General features: G+C 35.0%; 1 protein-coding gene across 1 annotated transcript in view; it reads left to right on the top strand.

Moving 5' to 3' along the window:
- Mkln1 (muskelin 1, intracellular mediator containing kelch motifs) overlaps positions 1-22230 on the top strand; it is a 165013-nt gene that overhangs the window by 101466 nt on the left and 41317 nt on the right. Inside the window, exons 7-8 of the mRNA XM_013021687.1 lie at positions 9192-9269; positions 12950-13015. Of these exons, the coding sequence (XP_012877141.1) occupies positions 9192-9269; positions 12950-13015 (144 nt within the window). The remainder of the gene's footprint in view (positions 1-9191; positions 9270-12949; positions 13016-22230) is intronic.

Here is a 22230-nt window from a genome sequence, read left to right on the forward strand (position 1 = left end):
AAGCACAAAATAGGTACTTAATATAAAACTTGTTAGTAGAACTGGGCACATATTTTTATAGAAAGAAATAGGACTTTAATGCCTCACTAGGCAACTTCATATAAGACTAAAAACAACTGTGTTTTAAAATTGTATTAATAACATGCTCAAGTGTTAAGAAAAGCTGTTAAAAGCATATACAACTTTGATGACTACAGAGACTGTAGAATGGGAACCAAGTTTAGAAAATTGATAGTAATTGTTTTTGAAACTTAGAGCCAAGTCATATTTCTGAACTGCTTTGGGCTTTCCTCATCTAACTTGGAATATAATTAATAAACATTCCTCAGTTTGCTACTGGCCTCAGTAGTGATGATTTGATGGACAAATAAGGAAGTAAACTGAAGAATTTTTGGCTTCTGCTCCACTAAAAACAGCAGAGAAGGACAAGAAGTTCTTGCCTACTAAATAGGAAAATAGGGCACCAAAGGCTCTTTAATCAAGCTTCTTATAATGGAGCAAACAAAAGTTACTCAGTATGTTTCATATGTTCCCTAGTTTGATTTTAAGGTGTAATTTGTATTTAAATAAGTGTTAGGTTGTATTTATTTTGTTTCTGTATGCCTAGAAACATCTCAGCATTTATATTTAATTTTATTAGAAGTGATTACTAAACCAGTAATTGTTACTTCTCTGCCCATCAGATCCTAGTGATGGATTGTTAGTAGTAGTCACTTAGGAATAGGAAAGTTTTACTCAAAGAGATTTTAACTGGGTACATGGCTTATGACTGTAATCCTAACTACTTGGGAGGCTGAAAACAGAAGGATTGCAATTCAAGGATAACCTGGATAGAAAAAGTTGAGACCCTTTTGTAATCTACAAATTGGGCATAGTGAGTGACATGCTAGTTTTGTAGAAGGTTGAGATTGGAAAGATAGTAGTTCCAGGTCCCAGTCCTGGGCAGAAAAGTCTGTAAGATTGTAAAAATGGAAGAAGATGGTCATGATGGTGCGTAACTACCATCCCCACTATGATGGGAAGCCAAAAATAGGCAGATTGCAGACAAGGCATAGAACTGGACAGGAAGCAAGACACTTTCTAAAAATAAAGAACACATAAACAAGTTGGAGGCAGGGCTCAGTGGTGGAGTGACAGCCTAGCAAGTGTAAGGCTCTGGGTGTAAACCCCTAGTATCACATGTAGAGCCAAAGAAGCGGGGGGGGAAGAAAACAGGAAGGGAGAGGAGAGAGATTGTACTAAAGAACTCTGTTCTTAGCATTTACCTTATTTGCTATTGAGGTAAAAGTTTGGTGTTAGAAAATAACCTCAAAAAAAACCTTCTCTACTTGTTGTCACTACTCATTTAAAATTTTCATATCAGAGTAAGATTGGCTGTGTAAAAAATTGACAGATGTTCTTTATTTTACTTTTCAAAAGTTTTTTAGAAATAACTGATACTGTACATATTTGAAAGGTTTGATATGTATTTGTGCACATTCATTTGATACCATTATAGTCAAAGTAGCCTCACTGTCCCCACTTTCCTTCATTCCTTTGACAATCTAGCCCTCCCTCTCAATGTTTTCATTCCTGTGCTTAGCCAACTACTCTTTTGCTTTCTGCACTACAGATTTGCTTGTGTTTCTGTAATTTTTATGTCAGTAATGTCCTACTGTGTGTTTTCTTTGTTGAGTGACTTCTTTCAGTCAGCTTAATTATTTTGAATTGTATCTAGATTGTTGCATGCATAATATTCATTTCTGTTTTTGGCAAAGTAATAATCCACATTATAGATATGCCAGCCTGCTTATTCATTCATTTATTGATAGACGTTTGTTTTATTTACGGTTTGCAAATGAAGTGGTTATGAACATTTGAGGGGATTAATTTGTCTTTATAAATTCTTAGGGATGCTAGACTTTGAAATTTTACCATATGTTTATTTAAGGATATAAAATTCCCTGTATTGAGTTTTAGTTGTGCTGTCAGGTATTTTCATTTTTGTACAGTTCAGTGTTTTTATTATGAAAAGAAATATCTCTTTAGAGACAGAAAAAAAAGAAAGAAAAGAAATATCTCTTCTGTGAGCCATAATTATTTGAAAGGGTAGTTTCTAATGTCTTCCTTTAGAATTCTGTTTCTTCTCAGCAGTGCGCATATTATCTTGCTTCCACCTGATTGTGAGATTGCTTTCTGAAACAGGACTTCTTTCCAAAATTCTGCTCATTCTCTCAATCTTCTCTCTTGGCAACTGGAATTTGAACTCAGGACCTTGTGCTTGCTAAGCAGGTCCTTCCAGCCTTTTTCATTCCTGTTATTTTTCTAATAAGGTCTTCACTTTCCACCAAGTACAGTTCCAAACACTTTATCATATCATCCTTGTTGTCATCGTCGTCATCATCACTAACTTAAATATTTAAGGGCTTTCCAGTCTTCTCTTAAGACTCTTAGATGAATTTATGTATCATACCTATCTCTTTTGTAGTAAATGCAGAGTTATCTCAAATGAAAAAGAACATGTAAATAATTTGCACAAGTTGGCATAGGTCAGTGACATAAGTAAGATTTGAATTCAAGTAGTCGCATACCAAAATCTATTTTCTTTTTTACTGTACATTCCTGACCTATTAAAGATTGGCTACCTCTGTTTCCTAGTATTGATTGTTGAAATATAAACTGGTAGCCTTCACATAATTCTTTTTTCAAAATTTGAGCAAACTCAGGGAGGGTAAATGGAGAAGGTGAAAAATGATGAATATGGTCAGAATAGTTTATATACATGCTTGAAAATGGAATAATGACGAATGACAAATGAAAAAAGAGTGACAGTGAGTCTGATCAGAGTACGTTGTATACATATATTGATACTCCAAAATGAAATTCTCTGTATTTGATCCTATGGGATATTGTTTAATTTTATTTTTGATCGGCCATGGGCTTGAACTCTGGGCCTGGGCACTGTCCCTGAACTCTTTTTGCTCAAGGATAGCACTCTGCCACTTGAGCCTCAGTGCCACTTTCAGTTTTCTGGTGGTTAATTGGAAATAAGAGTCTAACAGACTTTCCTGCCCAGGCTGACTTTGAAACATGATCCTCAGATATCAGCCTCCTGAATAGCTAGGGCTACAGGCATGAGCCACCGGTACCCTGTGTTCCTTTAAGATCTTGTAGGAAAGAATTTAAACAAACTGCTTTTAAAAATTAATTTTGGTTAATATTTTTGAATGACAATAAAGGAGTTTATGCTCTACAAGGTATTTACTTACAATTACATTTTAAAGAACAATTATTTTCTTTGAATGTAATCTTGGTTTTCATAAGAAACCAAGTTTGAGGGCTGTGATGTAGCTTAATGGCAACGTACTTGCCTATCAAGTGCAACATCCTGGATTTGATCCTTAGTAACCCCCCTACCTTCTCCCCCACAAAAAAAAAAGAAAGAAAGGAAAAGAAAAAGCCAAGAAACCAAGTTAGATAAGTGGCAGTACTATAAGTCATTTTGTTTTAATCTCAAATGAGATTTGGACATCTCATTTTCCTTTAGCTTTTGAAGTCTTGTTTTTAAATCATGTACTTCTTGAGAGCATCTGTTATTAGAAAAAAGAACAGTGTGTGTCTAGGACTTCATGAAATGGGTTTATTATAGCAAAAATCATATAAAAATATGAAGTACTAACTGGGTTCTGGTAGTTCATGCCTGTAATCCTAGCTACTTAGGAAGCTAAGATCTGAGGATCCTGGTTTGAATCCAGCCTGGGCAGCAAAGTATGTGACAATTGAGCACAAAGAGGCTCAGGGACATTGCCCAAGCCCTGAGTTTAAGTACTCTTAGCAACTTGTTCTTAGTATGCTTTTTCCTGAATGAAATTTTCATTTCTTTTGGATATTTTTACTTCTGTCAGACGTTTGATTTCATTTCTTATGTTTTTGACAAAATAGACTTACTACTTCCTGACTTCCCCCTGAAATGTAGATGCAACTTAAAAATTTAGACGATTCACAGACATCTTTAAATTCCTTGTTTAATTTCTTTTTTGAGACTCAAAATAGTGTAATGGGTGTTGCATTTTGTAAATAAGCATGTCCTTAATGTTTCATTGGCTTACTTTTTTTTGGCTGCCAAGATAGAATATCTGTAAGTGAAGATAGCAAAATAGAAGATTTTTAGGAGACTTTTCGAGAATTAGAAATATAGGGGTCAAAATGAAATCATTTAAGTTGCAGTGGTATCAGACTTTTAATTTTTTTTTTTTTGGGTCCGGTCGTGGGGCCTGAACTCTGGGCCTGAGCACTGTCCCTCAGCTCTTCAGCTCAAGGCTAGTGCTCTACCACTTGAGCCACAGTGCCACTTCCGGCTTTTTTCTTTTTGCTTATGTGGTGCTGAGGAATTGAACCCAGGGCCTCATGCATGCAAGGCAAGCGCTCTACCACTGAGCCAACTTCCCAGCCCCCAGACTTTTAATTTTACATATAAGAGATAAATAGGAAGTTCTCATGCATTAAAACAAAATATTGAAAATAATGTATTTTTTTAAACCTGCCCTGCTTTAATGTTACAGTATTTTTAATGATTGACTCTAGGGATTTTATACTTGTGGATTTGTTTTAAAAAATCACACGAGCCAAAACACCAGTTGTTTTGTTGTATTTTTAATTGAGTTTTAGCTTTTTTTTTTTTTTGCCAGTCTTGGGGCTTGAACGCTGGGCCTAGACAATGTCTCTGAGCTTCTTTTGCTTAAGGTAAGCACTCTACCACCTGAGCCACAGCGCCACTTCTTGCTTTTTTTGTAGTTTATTAGAGATAAGAGTCTCATGGAGTTTCCTGTTCTGGCTGGCTTTGAACCATGTCTTCAGATCTCAGCCTCCTGAGTAGCTAGGATTACAGGTATGAGCCACTGGCTCCCAGCTCTAGTTTTTGAAAAGGGTCTTGAGTTTTGCCCTGGCTAGCCTAGACCACAATCACAGAATCCTCCCAATCTCGAGAAAACAATATGAAAGTTTTGATGAATTAAGTATCTGAGTTTTTTGCTCTATTGCTTGAACTACAGTTCCACTTCCAGTTTTCTAGTGGTTTATTGGAGATAAAAGTCTCTCGGATTTTCCTGCCCTGTGATCCTCAGATGTCAGCCTCCTGAGTATCGAGGATTACAGGCATGAGCTACCGGTGCCCAGACGCTTTTTAGCTTATTAAGAGTATAGATAAAAGAATTGGTTGGAGAAGAAATTAAGGAATTTAATTTTACCTGCAATGTTTAGGCTGACTTAGAGATGAGGGATTGGATCCTTCATCTGATTATGCCCTGGTTTAGGAGCGATGAGAAGAATTGTTCCCAGTGGATTTGTTTTTTAAGAGAGAGTCACAGAGTCTAGGGAAAGATGAAGTAGTGACTTTAAAGTTGAGCATAAGGTGGATACATGGAGTTCAGGTTAACATGCTGCTTTTAACATGGTGGGAATGCTACTGTTCTACAATTTTGAAGGAGCTTCAGGCTCCATCCATCTAATAAATTCAGTTTTGGGTATAAAGAACTTGACTTTTCAAAAATTGTATAACATTAGCGTGATAAACTTAAGTAATGTAGCAACTGTTTTCTATCAAAAATGGTAAATTTGTATTTGGAAAGGTCACAGTGAACATTCTGTATAATATATACTAATTTTTAAAATAGTTATAAAAATTTGAAATGTAATATTTTTTGTAAGTTATAAAAATTTTAAATGTAATACTTTTTGTAAGTATCCTATTTTTGCTTTATACATTTTACCGTTTCTCTTCTGTTTTCTGTGTATATGTTCATCATTTGCTCTCCCTTCCTATCCTATGTCTACTATGTAGAAGTAATATATATATATTTGCATATATGTGTATATGTATACACATACATATTATATATATATATATATGTATGTGTATATGTGTGTATGTACCTTTTTTAAAATTTGGTTAGTCGTGGAGCTTGAACTTGGGGCCTATGCCCTGTTCCTGAGCTCTTTTTGCTCAAGGCTAGTGCTCTACCAACTTGAGCCACCCTTCTCTCCCCCTCCCCCCCACCAGAGCTATTTCTGGTTTTCTGGTGGTTAATTGGAGATGGGTTTCACAGACTTTCCTGCTGGAGCTGGCTTTGAACCATGGTCCTCTTATCTCAACCTACTGAGTAGCTAGGATTATAGGCTTGAGCCACCAGAGCCCAGCTAGTGTATATTTTAAATTAGTAATTTTACATTCTCTTTAATTAAAAATTTTTAAAACTTAAAAATTTATTTTAAAACTCATGTCTCTTTTGAAGCTGAATAAAATTTCATTACTGCTCTATTTCTATGTCAGTTCACAGTTATGATTTTTGTTATCATAATTTTTGAGTAGAAGCCCTACATATTTTATCTTGAAAATGATTATCTTTAAAAAGGATTCTCAAATGTTGTAACAGAATAGTTTGGTCACAATAGTCTGGATAAGGTAAGAATTTATGGAAAATGGGAAAGGGAAACAAAGGAGGAGGCTATAATGCTTGATAAGAAATGCACTCATTATCTTGCTCATGTAATTGTAACTCATCTGTACAGTATTTTCACAATAAAAAAAAAATTATGGAAAAGCAGAAGGAAGCATAAATTATATAGTAGCAATACATTTACTAAAAGTAAGTTGAAACTTACTTGCGATAACAATTAAAATGTAAATTCCAATTTATGAGCTATAACTTAAAAAGGAAGTTTCTGTTCCTAAGAATTTTTATTTAAAAATAAAAAATTGATGCCTGTATAGGATTAGTTATAACTAAGCTTCAGAATTAATTAAGGATACTTCTCTAAACTGCATGGTTACTGGCAAATATATGAGCCGTGTATTGAAACAAATAGTTTTAGTTTTTGACAAGTCTTTAATCCCAATGAATAAAGAAAAGATTATTCAGATTGAAATCAGGATCAAATGATAGAATTCATAGAAGTAGCCATAGATGATGTATTTATTTAGGTAATGTAAAAGAATACTCTGGCTTAGTTAGGAAATATTACTACATCACATAACAAAAAGTTGGGTTTATTGATTCACTGATACAATTTGTTTCTTTCTGCTCTATCATTGAATCAATTCACTTTCATTTATTTATGATTGGCTGTATACATGGTGTATGGATATGAAAATGTCCAGAAGAATGATTTTTTTCTTTGTGTGTTTAGAAACAAGGAAGCCTATAAGTTCACCAGAAGACTTCTTATGTTTCATTAGCAAGAATTGGGTTCTTAAATCTTTGAGGAGCATGACAGTAGGACATGATAACCATAACTATTTGGAAAGTAGTTATATAATTACAATAACTTGTGTAACAACTTATTTTAAAGAAGTAGATTAAGAATTTATTGATGGAAGATTTGGAAATTAAGCATAGTGCAACTCTACTTCTTAAGTGCTATATTATTTAGGTTACATTTCTTATTCTCCAAATACACATTTTCCTTTCTGTTAAATAGAGTAATAACAGTTCTTAGTGTTGTATTTAGAATGAATCGATTTAAGACAAAATAGGTTTTAACATTTGGCAAGTATTCAACAAATATAGTTCTACTATAGTTGATGGAACTTTTATCTCTGTAGATTTTTATTTACTCAAAAGAAACTGTAGACTGAATTTCACTTTGTGTGTGAGGTGATGTTCTTTGTAGTTCACATTTCTTTTTTAATTCTCTTGTATTCTGGTAACAGGAAGTACGGACAAACCTTTCTTGGCAGGAAGGGATTGGAATGCAGTAAATCCATTTCATTATGGAATGTAAATATTTAAAGTATTTTACAGACACAAAAAGAAAAAGTCACATAAAGGAATTATTCCAAGCTTTAATATAATTATCCCAATTTTTAATTATTCCTTCTTCCCATTGTTTTTATATCTGTTTGGAATGAGAGTTTTAAAATGGTGGCTCAAGTGATAGAGCACTAGCCTTGAGCAAAAAATTTCAAAGATAGCATTCAGTTCAAGCCCCTGGACCTGCACAAAAAAATAATTTAAACCTGATTTCTGATGGCTCATGTCTATAATCTTAGCTATTCAGAAGGCTGAAATCTGAAGGTGGTTTGTATTCAAAGGTTCAAATCCTGCTTGGGCAGGAAAGTATGAAATTTTTAGCTCTAATAAATCACCAAAAAGCTGAAAATGGAGTTGTAGCTTAAGTGATAGAATGCTAACCTGGAGCAAAAAAACTCAAGGACAGGTCCTAGGCCTTGGGTTCAAGACCCAAGACCAAGTTGGGGGTGGGGGGGAAACAGCCGGGTGCCAGTGGCTCACACCTGTAATCCTAGCTACTGCGGAGGCTGAGATCTGAGGATCACGGTTCAAAGCCAGCCTGGGCAAGGAAAGTTCGTGAGACTCTCCAATAAACCAGTAGAAAACTGGAAGTGGTGCTGTGGCTCAAGCAGTAGAGCGCTCGCCTTGAGTTAAGAGCTGAGGAATAGTTCAAGCACCATGACTGACCCCTCCCCCCCCCAAAAAAAAATACTATTGCTGTGTGCTGGTAGCTTATGCTGGAAATCCTAGTTATTCAGGAGGCTGAGATCTGAGGATCAAGGTTTGAAGCAGCCCAGGTGGGAAAGACCATGAAATTCTTACCTCCAATTAACTACCAGAAAACTGAAAGTGGAGTTGTGGCTCCAAGTGTTAGAGTGCTAGTCTTGCAAAACAGCTCAGGGACAGCTCTCAGGCCCTGAATTCCATGACTGACCAAAAGGGGAAAAAAAGTTATTAGGTCTTGCTTCAATGTAATAAAATATTTATTCATATTTCTGCTGCTACTGTTTTGAAGCTTTAACTTCTACTGTTTGACTTCTAACTTTTTCTCCTCCCATTTCCTTCTTTCAGGTTCTTTGTTTAAACTTTCTAATAATGTCACATAAGTGTCCATTAAGTATAGTAATGTATATCTAATAAGTACAATAATGATGGGAAATGTAGTAAGTTTAATATGAGCTGCCACTAATGCAGTTTACATGATTATGTCAGCCAACACTACTACTTATATTTTGGTTGGTAGGAATGCAAAGTGATATGGTGCATATTTAGTGAAAATATGCTATTATATGAGTAACATTGCATGAGTATATGTGAGTAACATGTTAGTAATTTCTCAATGTAAATTTATGTTTTAATCTTATTTTTGCTATAATAAAATGTCTAGCAAAGATGTAATTCTTTCTCATCCTTTGATATTTGCAGATGGCTTGTTCAATCAGTATATCAGTCAACAAGAATACAAACCACGATGGAGTCAAATCATTCCCAAAAGCACCAAAGGTAAGTCATACCTTCTGGATTGTGATACTCTTTGTTTAGAGTCTTAGTTTTCAATTTTCTCAAGATAGCTGAAATATTATAATACTCTATTGCTAGAGAACAGGTTTCAAAGCCAATATCGTTTCCTTAACTGGATTCCAACACTAATTATAATATATAATTTATTTCCCCTGCTGGGGATTGAACCTCAGTGTCTTAGGTTAGCCCAACACTACCATTGAGTTATACCCACAGTCCTAGATTGTCATATTTCAATTATCTTTTGTAGTCTTAATTTATTTCTATGACAGAAGGCCTCACAAGGTTATCAATTGTTTATTCTTTGTTTACATAGAATATCATTAGAATACTTATTTCTATAGTGATCCCCATGTGAAATTATAGGCCATATTGCAATGTAATGTATTCCTGTAAAACGTTATGTTCTTTAAAATTACTCACTAACCGTTACTGAGCCTCTGAGAAAAAATGGAGGGCAGACTGTTCTTTATAACCAAATATCAATAAAAGTTGTTTTAGTAATTTTAATAAGAATTTGGTATGATTTAAGTCATTGAAGGCATTTATATTGAGGTTCATAGTGAGTTTGGAGCTTTAGTATTGGGACTTAGGCTTCCTTCTTTAACATGTTGATCCTACATGGATTTGCTTTTAATAGGAACTGTTATCAAAACTCAAATATGATTCACAGTTTAGTTTTCTTCATTAATCTGTTATTTTCAGCAGGGAAGTTATTGTCTTCTGTACCTACTACTTTGCTATATAGTTAATATACAGTATAACTGTAGAAATATTTAAATGTACCTACTTTCCTTAAGGGAAAGTCCTCTAGATATTCAGATTTTTTTCCTTGCAATCTGCATATATTAGCAAAGCCTTTTTTAGTTGTGGGAGTTTATCCTTGAAGGCATTAGTATTGGATAAGGATAGAAAAAAGTGCTTTTGAACTTATATAATTTTGTTAAATTGCTTTAAAGACAGGTATTTGCAAACATAGATTTAATTTGTAAAATACAAATACAGTGACAATACTAAAGTGTATTCTTGATTTAAAAAAAGAATTATTATTTGTGCTGACACTGGGTTTTCAACTTAGGTACTGCATGCCTTCTCTGAACTTTTTTCTCAAGGCTGGAGCTCTAACATTTGAGCCACAGCTCCACCTGGGGTTTTTTTTGGTAGTTAACTGGGGATGAGAGTCTTTCAGCTCTCTTCACTGGACTGGCTTTGAGCTGAGATCCTCAGATTTCAGCCTCTTGAGTAGCCTCTTATAAGAATAAGCCACCAGCACCTGCCTTTTTATTTTTTTTTTAAATACCAATTCTGGGACTTGAACTCTGGGCCTCCAGCTCTCTCTTGTCATTTTCACTCAAGATTGCCACTCTTAAACACTGGAGCCACAGTTCCACTAAGGTATTTTACTAACTAATTGGAGAGTTCTCATCCAGTATTTTGCTGGCAAGTCAGAGATAAAAGTCTCATGCACTGTTGCCCCTGCTGGTTTCAAATTCTTTAGATTTCAGCTTCCTGAGTTACTAGGATTTCAAGTGTGAGCTACCAGTTCCTGGCCTCTTAGTCTGTTTTTGAATGTAGCAGTAGATCGGAAGAGAAGTACAAAGCTTAAGTGATAAGGAGCTGTATCTAACTATGAGAAAAGAAAAGGATTTAGCTACCATACACAGTAGAAATGAGAAGATGTGGGGGTATGTCTTGTGGTGAATGATAATGGTTCCATGAACTTCAATTCTTTTTTTTTTTTTGGCCTTATTTTTCTTTTTATTTAAATAAGTTTTTATTGTGAAAATACTGTACAGAGGGGTTACAATTACATGGGCAAGATAATGAGTACATTTCTTATCAAGCATTATAGCCTTCTCATTTGTTTCCCCTTCCCATCCCTTCCTATCCTCCCCCCAGCTCCCCTCCAATCCTCCTCCCTCCCACCCCACCAAAGTTACAACGTTCGTTTTTCAACATAATGACTTGTACATCTCATTGTTGTGATGGGTCCACCTGTATCCCTATTTAAACGATTCGTTTTTTCCCTTCCCCTCCACAAATTATACCGACATCAAATACAGTGAAAGCAGGGGTTATACCATTGGAGAGAGACATACAAAGCAACAAAGAAATAATCTTATGTGTTAGAAACAATCGCATGAAAGAAAAAAACATTTGAATATATATCTTAGGGTTCATTTCCCTAACATCAACTTATCTGACCTTATCTGCTTGATTTAATTCTTTGATTTAGAAAATTTTATTGAAATTTTTTTGTATTTATATACATTTAAAACAACAGATTTTTAAGAGTTCTGTAGCCTGAGGGCAATAAAGTTTAACACATAGCTAGCTAAGTTGTATTATCTAACTTTGTGTAAATACAGTTGTATGATGTTGAACAGTGGCAAAATTCCCAAAAAGTATCCTGATACCAAAAAAAAGGGCATTTTTTCTCGTGAATAAAAAGTTGGATGTTGCCTGTTTTTCATAGGAGAAACTGAGAAGCTTATTAGCCCAAGTGATAGGTTTCAGCTGATGAAAGCTTCATAAAGAAAACTTTAGACTTTTTGGTTTTTGACCACATGAAATATGGTCAAAATGCTATAACTTTTGAACCATTAAAATGAAGTTCTTTCTTCATTTATATAAGATTTAGTATAAAAGCTATATATCAGCCATGCATAACTGTTATTCCAGCACTTAGCTAAGGCAGGAGGATTAAGAGCTTGAGGCCAGTTGGGCTGAAACTGAGAAGCTGCCTGAAAAAAATGGATGAAATAAAAAAAATAATAAAACAAAATTAAAGTTTTATCCTTTAAGTTTGAAAAAACTTCTGATTATATTTAAACCTGCCTGTTAAGCTCTGTGTATAAATAAAAATTAAAGTGAAGTAAACCTTGAATTTTTTTTCAGTACTCAAGTAAATAGTTGATAAATGATGTGTGATAGGTTATTTCTGAAAGATGGCTAAAGAAATACAGTAAGGAAATTATCATTAATGTAAGACTTCATAACATTTTAGTTTTCAACTGCCAGCTTTATGAACCTTAAAACTACTTAGTATATAAAAGTTTATGTCAAGAATAGATAGTAGACCTTACTTGGTGTTTTTTATCTTTGTTTGCAATGCCAGTTTCAGTGTTTTATTCTGAAGTTTTTATTGAACTTACTGTTCATTAACAACAAAAAAGGCCAGATGCTGGTGGCTCGTGTTTATAATTCTAGATACTCAGAAGATTGAGATCTGGAGATTGTAGTTCAAAGTCATCCAGAACAAGAAAGTCCGTGAGACTAATGTCCAATTAACCACCAGAATGTTGGAAGTGGAGGTCAAGTAGTATAGAGTACTAGCCTTGGGCACAAAAGCTCAGGGACAGCATCTAATCCTGGATTTCAAGCACAGGTCTGGCACAAAAAAAGAAAAAGTAGCTTTGAATTGCATTAATTGCCTGAAAGCAATTGAAAGAAGGAAAAAGATACTTATTTTTAACAAAAGTTTAAGATGTAATGTTTCTTCTTTGAAATTCTTTATTTATTTTAAAAGAAATTCCTTTATGAAGTTTGAAAGAACAAGTGAAGGTTTTTAGTTTTTCTTTTTTTTTAACCATAAGATTGAAGTTACTCTCCATGCTTAGTTATTTATTACTCTTGCAAGAGAAAATACTGTTTTGCTTCAGGTGATGGAGAAGATAACCGACCAGGAATGAGAGGTGGCCATCAGATGGTTATTGATGTTCAGACAGGTGAGAATCTTTTAAAATTATACTTTGTTTTCCAAGATTTCAGTGTAATCTAGAGATTTTATTTTACTTCTTCAGTAAATGCATGTAATACATGCTAACTCATACTAACTTACCTATGTTTTAAAATATCAGGTAAAGATGATTATATTTCTTTCCTTTTATTATATAAGTTAAATGTTGGTTATAACCTAGTAGTAAAGGAAATAAGCACCAATATAGCCTAATCAAGCTGTGGCACTTGGTAAGAGAAGATACTGCTGAACAAGTAAAATTAGGTCCCCTAAAAAAAAATATAATGTATGGCCTTTAATATACATGGGGGTACATGTGCATAACTTCTTTGTGTTGTGTTTTCCTGGAAAAAATGTGTAACATTTTTAAATTTAAAGTGCACTTATGCTATATTATATACTGATGGAAATTATTGGAATGAAAGGAATAAGATGTATTTTTAAAGAGAAAGAATATTAGTATTAGAATTAATTTATTATTATTAAATTTTAAACATCATTAATAAGCTTTTAAAAATTTGTCTTACTTCATTTTATTGCATTTTGTTTTCTTTTTAATCCATCCTGGGTTCCTAGAGTTCAGGAAAACTTAAATGCCATTATATTAGTACTTTATGGTAAGCTGTAATCTTGTAAATAATTCTAAGACTCTAGGATAGTTTTGTTTTTTATTTTAGAAATTTTACTGCATATAATGAAATATCTGCTTAACATTTTGCTTTTTTGAGAGTAATAATCATTTTTGTTATATCATGCTAGTAGACAGTTTTAGGAATAAAAAATTGCCATTGTAGACTATTGTTGTGAAAGAAAATTAAAATGTGGATATTAAATCATCTTGCCATGAATGTGTTTTTGTAAAATATTTTAGTAAGTAAGGAAGATTTTAAGTCAGGCACAGGTGGCTCAGTCTTTAATGCTACCTAGTTAGGAGGTTGAGATCTAAGAATCATGGTTTAAAACCAACCTGGGCAGGAAAGTCTGTGAGACTGTTATCTCCAATTAACAACCAAAAAGTTAGAAATGGTGCTATGGCTTAAGTGGTAGAGTACCAGTCTTGAATGAAAAAATGCAGTCAATGACCAGGCCCTGAGTTCAAGCACCTGAACCAGAGTTATGTGTATTTTTTCATTTAAAATTAATAGCTAACATACAGTTAACATATGAGTTGGTTTGATAGTATTGTTAGGATCTCTTTGGAAAAAAGTTTTTTTCAAGTTACAGAAATACACTTTTCTGATTGTGGCCTCTCCTGAACTACTCTCTGCCCTAAATAAATATGCTTAGGGTTTAATTAATGATAGTTTTAGGCATTTTTTTCTCCTGCCTGTTAGTCTAGACTATAAATGTGAGCCAGAATTATATACAAATTATTTTTTTATCTTGGAAAATTTGAATACCTAACAAAAACATGCAAGAAAACATACGTTAATCAGTGTTTAGATTGTTCATGATAATAACATATTTCCTCTTCAACAATGCCTTCTTGTAATGCCTTCTTCCTTAGTCCTATAAGGAAATTTTTACTAAACCATTTTAAAAAACTCACTAATTATATACTGAAGGAAAGTACTTGTTTAAAAGGCTTTTATTTTCGAAACAAAATGCACTTTTCTCAAATATGAAGATAAATGTGGTGTTCTTTCTTTGTTTTTTGGTCAATCATGGGGCTTGAACTCTAGGCCTAGGCACTGTCCCTCAGCTCTGCAGCTCAAGGTGAGTGCTCTACCACTTGAGCCACAGTGCCACTTCCAGTTTTCTGGTGGTTTATTGGAGATAAGTGTCTCACAGACGTTCCTGGCCAGGCTGGCTTTGAACCGGGATCCTCAGTTCTCAGCCTCCTGAGTAGCTAGGATTACAGGTGTGAGCCACTGGCTCCCAGCAGTGTGGTGCTCTTGTAACATTTAAAGTTCACCTTACCAAGGGGCCAGAGGGGGGGGAATTATTGATCTAAGAAAAAAGTACTTGGTACATGTGGCTGCTTTTGCTCATGGGCTAGTGCTTTACCAACTGAGCCAGGCCTCCAACCCTGAAGGAAAATTTCAAAATGCTTACTGTGTTGTTTATGGGACAGTACCATATATGATAAAGTACATTCATGAGAAAGAAGAAAAACAGTTTCATTGTTGTTTTGAGACAGGTGCTTGCTGTGTAGCTTAGCTCTAGCCTTGAACTCTTTGTCCTCCTGCCTCAGTCTCAGCCTCATTGCTGGAATTACAGGTGTGTACCACCTAGTTCTTCTGTATGCCTAGATGTTAGGTAGCCTATGTGAAGCCCACCCTCAGGGTGGGACAGCAAATGGCCCTGGCTGGCTGGAGGAGAAGCAAGCCTAAAATCTGGTACCTAAAACTGGCCTTCCAAGTACATGTAATCGTGTGCTTCCTTAGGCTTCCAAACTGACCAGTTAACCACCAGTCTCAAGGGAAAAGTGACTTCTACTCCCTGTCATGTCTCTTACCAGAATTCCACCACAGATGGTTTTAGTCAGTTTGTTTCAGTTGTGTTCTTTTTGCATCAACCTGGACTTCAGTATAACTGCCAGTTAAGACTGTGTGGCTTTATTTGTTGAGCGTTCCAGGGAAAATGAAAATGTAGGTAGTTGAGTTTCCAAAGTAGCCAGCCTAAGGGCAGCTACCTCACAATTATGGGTTGGGAAATGTAGTGCTTTACCAGTACTAGTTGCTATGCTGATCTTAGGAGATCCATGCATGTTTAAGCTGCTTTTTTGTTCTGTACCTATTTTCCATTGCTAATATTTTGCATTGAGGTTCTCCTTCTTCTACCTCTACCTTCTGCCATTGTATAATGTGTTCTTATTCTCTGTTTTAATACCCAGAATTTCTGGATCTCAACTCTGTCCAGTATTGAACTTCTCTTAGTCACTTACCTTACTGAGGACTGTTCTCTCGTGGTTTTGATTCCAAACTGAGAAGCTGAAGAGTACTAATTGTTTCTAATGTGCCATCTTGGACATTCCTCTTTAGTCTTTTATATGCTATCCTAGTTGGTTACTGTAGAAGGAAAGGAGAGCTGTAAATATACTTTTAAATTTTTAAAGAAAAATATTAAAATTTTGCTTATAAAGATTATATATGCTAAGCCAAATGTGATGGTGCATCTCTATAATCCTGGTACTTGAGATGGAAATAGAAGAGTTACATTGCAGGATCAACCTTGACAGTGAGATCTTGTCTCAAAAACTAACAAAACAGTCAGGGCATCAGTGGCTCATGTCTCTGTAATCCTAGCTTCTCAGAAGGCTGAGACCTGAGCATCATGATTGGATGCCAGCTTGGGCAAGAAGTTGGTGAGACTTTATCTTCAGTTAGCTATCAAAAATGCTGGAAGTGAAGCTAGAAGTGGAACAGTGCTAGCCTTGAGCAAAAAAGCTCAGAGACAGTGCCCTGAATTCAAGTCCCTGGACTAGCACCCACCAAGACCAACACCAACACCAGAAAGAAATCCTACAAAAACACATTAGGTAGGTTTAGTAGTAAAGAATGACTTCCCCAAAGTAATGCTTGAAAAACCTAGACATTCTATCTTAGCAGTATTGGTGAGTTAAGACTAATATAGAGAAGCTAGATTTTTAGAGCAAGGTCCTTTTATCTATTGAAATTAGATGCAATATTTTGTACATCTTTTGGAGAAAGCAATACATGATTTTACATTATCAGAGATAAATTAAGAATAGTCTTTAGTAAAACTAAAGAAAATTTATTGTATCTTATAGAATGTGGCTTATATTTCAAAGCAGTTATTGGCTCCTAGTGTTTCATTTACCTTTCATATATTTAATGATATTTTAAGTACTATTAAGTCTTTATGTATTATTAGTATTTTTTTTTCTTTTTGCCAGTGATGGGGCTTGAACTCAGGGCCTGCGCACTGTCCCTGAGCTTCGTTTGCTTAAGGTTAGCACTCTGTACCACAGTACCACTTTGGGCTTTTTCTGTTTATGTGGTACTGAGGAATCAAACCCAGCCCCTAAATCTTTAATATTTAAAATTTAATAGTACGTAAATTTTATTTTCCTTTTTAGTTAATAGTTGTATGGGATTGGGTTTTTGTTTTTGCCATATTACTATTAGCCCTATGGATAGAGTAACCATAAAAATGCATGATAATATAAATGTTACTGTTAATTTTCAAAACTTTCTTCCATCCTTTAGGAATCATATCATGGTAGCAAAGGAATGTAAGTTGTTTGAACTACTGGATTTGTATGCTAGTTTTATTAATTATAATCCCTGAACCTGACACTTAACATTCTTTATGAGATGGATTTTAATTCTGAGTAATACAGTTGAATAGAGAGAAAAAGCATATCTATTTGTTACTGCAAGGAACTTTGTTCAGTTAGAAATGTGTATATTGTACTAGGCAATTACTATTTATTTTTATTTTTTGTCAGTTGTGGGGCTTGAACTCTGGGCCTGGGCACTGTCCCTCAGCTCTTCATGGCTAGTGCTCTTCCACTTTGAGCCACAGTACCACTTCTGGTTTTCTGGTAGTTAATTGGAGATAAGAGTCTCAAAGACTTTTCCTACCTCAGCAGGCTTCTAATCATGATCCTCAAGTCTCAGCCTCCTAAGTAACTGGGATTACAGGCGTGAGCCACCGGTGCCCAGCTACTATATAATTTTTAGTGAATTTTGGAAATCTGCCATATAAGCCTTCTCCCCTTGGTCAAAATAAGTAATAAGACTTAAAGCAATACTCTTTTACTTGATAACTGTGAAAGAAGTTGATGGGAGTTCGTTATCACTTGGAAGTTCCATTTTATAAATAACGGAACCTTAAACTATTTTTGTACCGATTGTATGAACATGCTGGCTTGCGCTGTGCACCATGTCTGTCTCTATGTGTGTCTTTCCTATACATGTGGTATCACAGTTTTTTTAACTTCCTTAAACTTTTACTTTTTTTTTTTGTTCAGTCAGGGGCTTGAGCTCAGGGCCCGAGTGCTGTCTATGAGTTCTTTCACTTAAGCTAGCTCTATATCACTTTGAATCACAGCTCCATTTCCAGTTTTCTGGTGGTTAATTGGAGATGAGATTCTCACAGATTTTCCTGCCTGGACTGGATTTAAACTGTGATCCTCAGGTGTCAGCCTTCTAAGTAGCTAGGATTTATAGACATGAGCCATCAGTGTCCAGCTTCCTTACACTTTTGAAGGAAATGTGTAAAGATCAGTTTTGATTGTTAATTACAATATATTCATGTAGGTATGTTTCTGAACTAAGATATAGCACCATCTTTTCCTTTATATGACTGGTCATAAAGTAACTATTTGTGGAATTCTCCTAAAATCTTGAGCAATGTGAAGACAGAATTCAGTTGGTAATCTGATGCGTCATGATAGTTCAAGGAAATGGCTTTAGATAGGAAGGGTAAAGATATAAATTATCTCCCCTTTCTCCAGAAATTGTCATATCACCTTTAGGTTTTACCTGTTTGTCCTTTCAGAAGAATTTAAACTCTGTATCTAAATGTCCTTACAAATTTTCAAGTTTCATTTTCATGTTTCATTTTCTTAATCTTTTTCCCCCTTCATTTTATTTGTATTCCTCTTATTGTCTAGTTAAACTTAGAATTAAGTTAATCTCATTCGCCAGTTTGTTAGCCCTCTCTGATACTTGATTCATGACTAACTCTTTGGCTTAGGCTATGTCAGTACATAGTTGATGCATTCTGTACAGTTTTAGAGTGGGGGAAAAAAACTGATTTAATTATGAAAATAGTGTGCCATCTTGTGGAGGTTTATTCAGTAAGCTCACTCATTTACTCCTTAGAATTAGAAGAATAGATAATGCAGCTGAGCACTTAAGAAGCCTTGTTTTATTTTGCAAAATGTGAAGACAGCAAATTGGTCTTAGTATATCTACTTAAATTTTAGTGGATATAAGATGTGTAGATTGATACTACTGGTAGTAAGCGGCTTGAGGGGTTGTTTCTGGGGGCAAATTCTAATACCTTCTAATTGAACATAGGCTATTACTGGCATATTACTTTTAATCCACCTAATTTCTTGAAGCCTCCTTTTCAATCAGGCCTGTATTATGCTGCAAGTACATAGTTTAGCACCTCTGTTCAAGATCTTCTATATCTCCTTCAGTATCTGAAATCAGGTTCTAAGTCCTTATCTTATAGTTTGACTACCTGGCCACTGTGTGTCTTCTTAACTTCATACCTGCCTATTACTTACATGTTCTCTTCAGTGGCATTTATTCAGCACACAGTTAAATCACTTTACCTGCAATCTTAACTTGCACCATAGGTTTATAAGATAGATAGCATATCACATTTTAGAGATTAAGAAGCTAGTGGTTAAAGACCTTTGGGCTTCACACATCTGTAATAATAGGATTGTAGCTGAGATGTGACTGACTTTAGAAGTCATGTCTTTTAAACTTTTATGATGTGTTTTTTTTCTATTCCTTTTATTTTTCTTTCTTTTTTTTAAAAAAAAAAAAAACTGTGCCTGAGAGTCCTCTTTTCTGTACTCCATTCTGCCTGCCAGAACATAAAATCACATGATATATAGGATAAATACTATGGTCACCACAAACCTTTCTTGAATCCCTTCAACCAGGTATACTCTATATTTTTAAACCCTAATGCTTTTTTACCTTTCTACAATACTACCCTGGTAAATGGTAATTTGTGTATTTCTTTTATATTCTTGACTAAATTGTAAGTTCTTTGAAAATAGGACTAAGGTCATTTTTGTTTTCACTCCTTAAAGTGCTATGCCAATTCAAATTAGTATGCAAAAAAATATTGAACAGATACTGCTTCAGTATTGAAAGAGGCACATAACCACAGTAGCCTTTTTCCTTTAAGAAAAAAATAGAGACTCAAACTTGTTTTAAAAGGCATGGGGTCTGTAGAAAGGGTTGTTACTTGAAGATGATTTTACTACCTCAAGATAATATATGGGTTATTGTAGAACCTGTATCTATGAGAATGGTTTTCATTCTCATAGTCTGCTGCACAGATAAATGATTTCTTCTTTCTCTTTTCTACTTTCTTCTCTCTACTGTTCTCTTCAGTTATTTACATAATTTTTAAAGACCTTTTATGTCTTTTATCCATGAATTACCATACTTTCTGGTGTTTTTTTCTAGATAATAATTTTATTTTTCAGTGATTTTAATATTAGATTATTTACATTTTTGTTAGATATTTTCATTCAGGTACAGCAAAAGATCCATTTTCCACCCAATTCATTTAACTTTAATATTAAACTTGGACTAAAACCACAACGCTTTCATGGACAGGAATGACATTTTGGCTTAATTCTGTTGAGATGCTTGCTCTGTGCCAGATTTTATTTTGCTCAGCTATCAATGAGGCTGTTGTGGAAATGTGGGTTTTCTTTGCTGTGAGAATTTATGTGTACAAAGAGACCTGCTTTTGAGAAAGAACATTGAGAACCCAGAGCCCAAGATTCGGAAGGGTTATTATAGTTAATGAACCAGGATAACCTTATCCAAAGGGTGCCCAGAAACACTATAAAACAAAAGGTCAATTGCTATTGCTATTTTAGTTATATGCCTCTTTTTTTTCTTAGGTTTTATAATTTAGTGAGGCCTTGACAAATACTTTTAAGCTACATGGGTTTTTTTTGGCGGGTGGGGGGGTGCTTTTTTTTTTGTAATTATGTCTCTGGACATAATTGTGTCATTTGGGAAGCAGAATGTTACAGTCAATGGCTTTCTTTTAGTTTTGAGATGAGATAGTTTTTTTAGTAGTTTAAAAGAATTGGCATTATTTCAAATTATAGTGTCAAATAGATTCTTGGCACTAAATTAGACAAGAAATCAGATCAAGTAAGCGTATTTGTATTATATCTTGGTACTTTAGAACTACAAAGTTTTTTTATATTTGCATGTTTTAAAGGTAGAAACATGTTAGTGCTTGATAGCGCTTAGGATGTTTTTGTGTAACTTAGAGCTGAAAAACTGTACTACACTTAAAGTTTGTAAGTTAAAAAAAAAAAAAAACTAAGATCCAGGGAGGTTAAGTAACCTGTATTGGTCACCAACTGTGTTAGTTACATTTATATCACTATGACCAAACACCTGAGAAAACAACATAGGGGAAGGAAGGATTTATTTTGGCTCATGGTTTGAGAGGTTGCAGTCTCCCTTGGTAAAGAGAGTCTGGTGAAGCAACTTTTATCATGGCAGCCTGGCAGGGGGATCAGTGAGAGGAAGGATAGAGGGAGGAGGAAGAAAATGGGAGCCAAAGATACAACCCCCATTGATACATCCTAAGTGAATCTTTCCACTAGTGCTACCAGCTAGAGACCAAGCTTTCAATAATAAACCTGTTGGGACGTTTCATATTTAAGCCATGATACCCAGTTAGCACTAGAAGTCAGTTCTGCTCTTGTGGGCTTTCGTGTTCAGAGAAATTAGGCATTGTTTTGGTTTCCCCAAGTTATTTGAGGAATAGAGTGGACTTACTTAGAAAATTCACTGAGGAGTTTGAAACTACATGAAAATATGAAAAAATCTCTTAGAATACTGCTTGCCTCTGAATGGCAGTTGGTTTCTTAGTGCTAACAGTATTTTTGCATGAATTTTGAATTGTAAACTTTCACAAACATAAATGATAGTTGCCATATGTACAAACTTAGGATATATTACTTCTGAGAGTCAAATAATGACTTTCATTTTCCTGCAGTGTTTTACCTAACTTGTGTTAGGTAAAACTTGTGGGCTTGTGTACCCAATAGTCATAAGATATTTACAAAGGGATAAAAATACAGAAACTAAAGACATTATCATTGTGTAAGAAAGGACAGAATCTTTTTTTCTTTTTCTTTTTTTTGAGGGGGTCTGGTCCTGGAGCCTGAACTCTGAGCCTGGGCGCTGTCCTTCTGCTCAAGGCTAGTGCTCTACCACTTGAGCCACAGCGCCACTTCCGGCTTTTTTCTTTTTGCATATGTGGTGCTGAGGAATTGAACCCAGGGCCTCATGCATGCAAGGCAAGTGCTCTACCACTGGAGCCACCTTCCCAGCCCCCAGAATCTTTTTTTCAATCAGTGTTAAAGTCCATAAGTGGCAAGAGACCTTTCAGAGTGAGAAGAAATCAAATTCTTAAGGTATCTGGAAAGACTTTTTGGTTAATGTTTTCTTTTGGTGGGGGTAGGAGGGGTTGGTTGTGGGGCCTGAACTCTGGGCCTGGGCGCTG

The sequence above is a fragment of the Dipodomys ordii genome, unplaced genomic scaffold (genome assembly GCF_000151885.1).
Source record: "Dipodomys ordii isolate 6190 unplaced genomic scaffold, Dord_2.0 Scaffold56, whole genome shotgun sequence".
Classification (NCBI taxonomy): Eukaryota; Metazoa; Chordata; class Mammalia; order Rodentia; family Heteromyidae; genus Dipodomys; species Dipodomys ordii.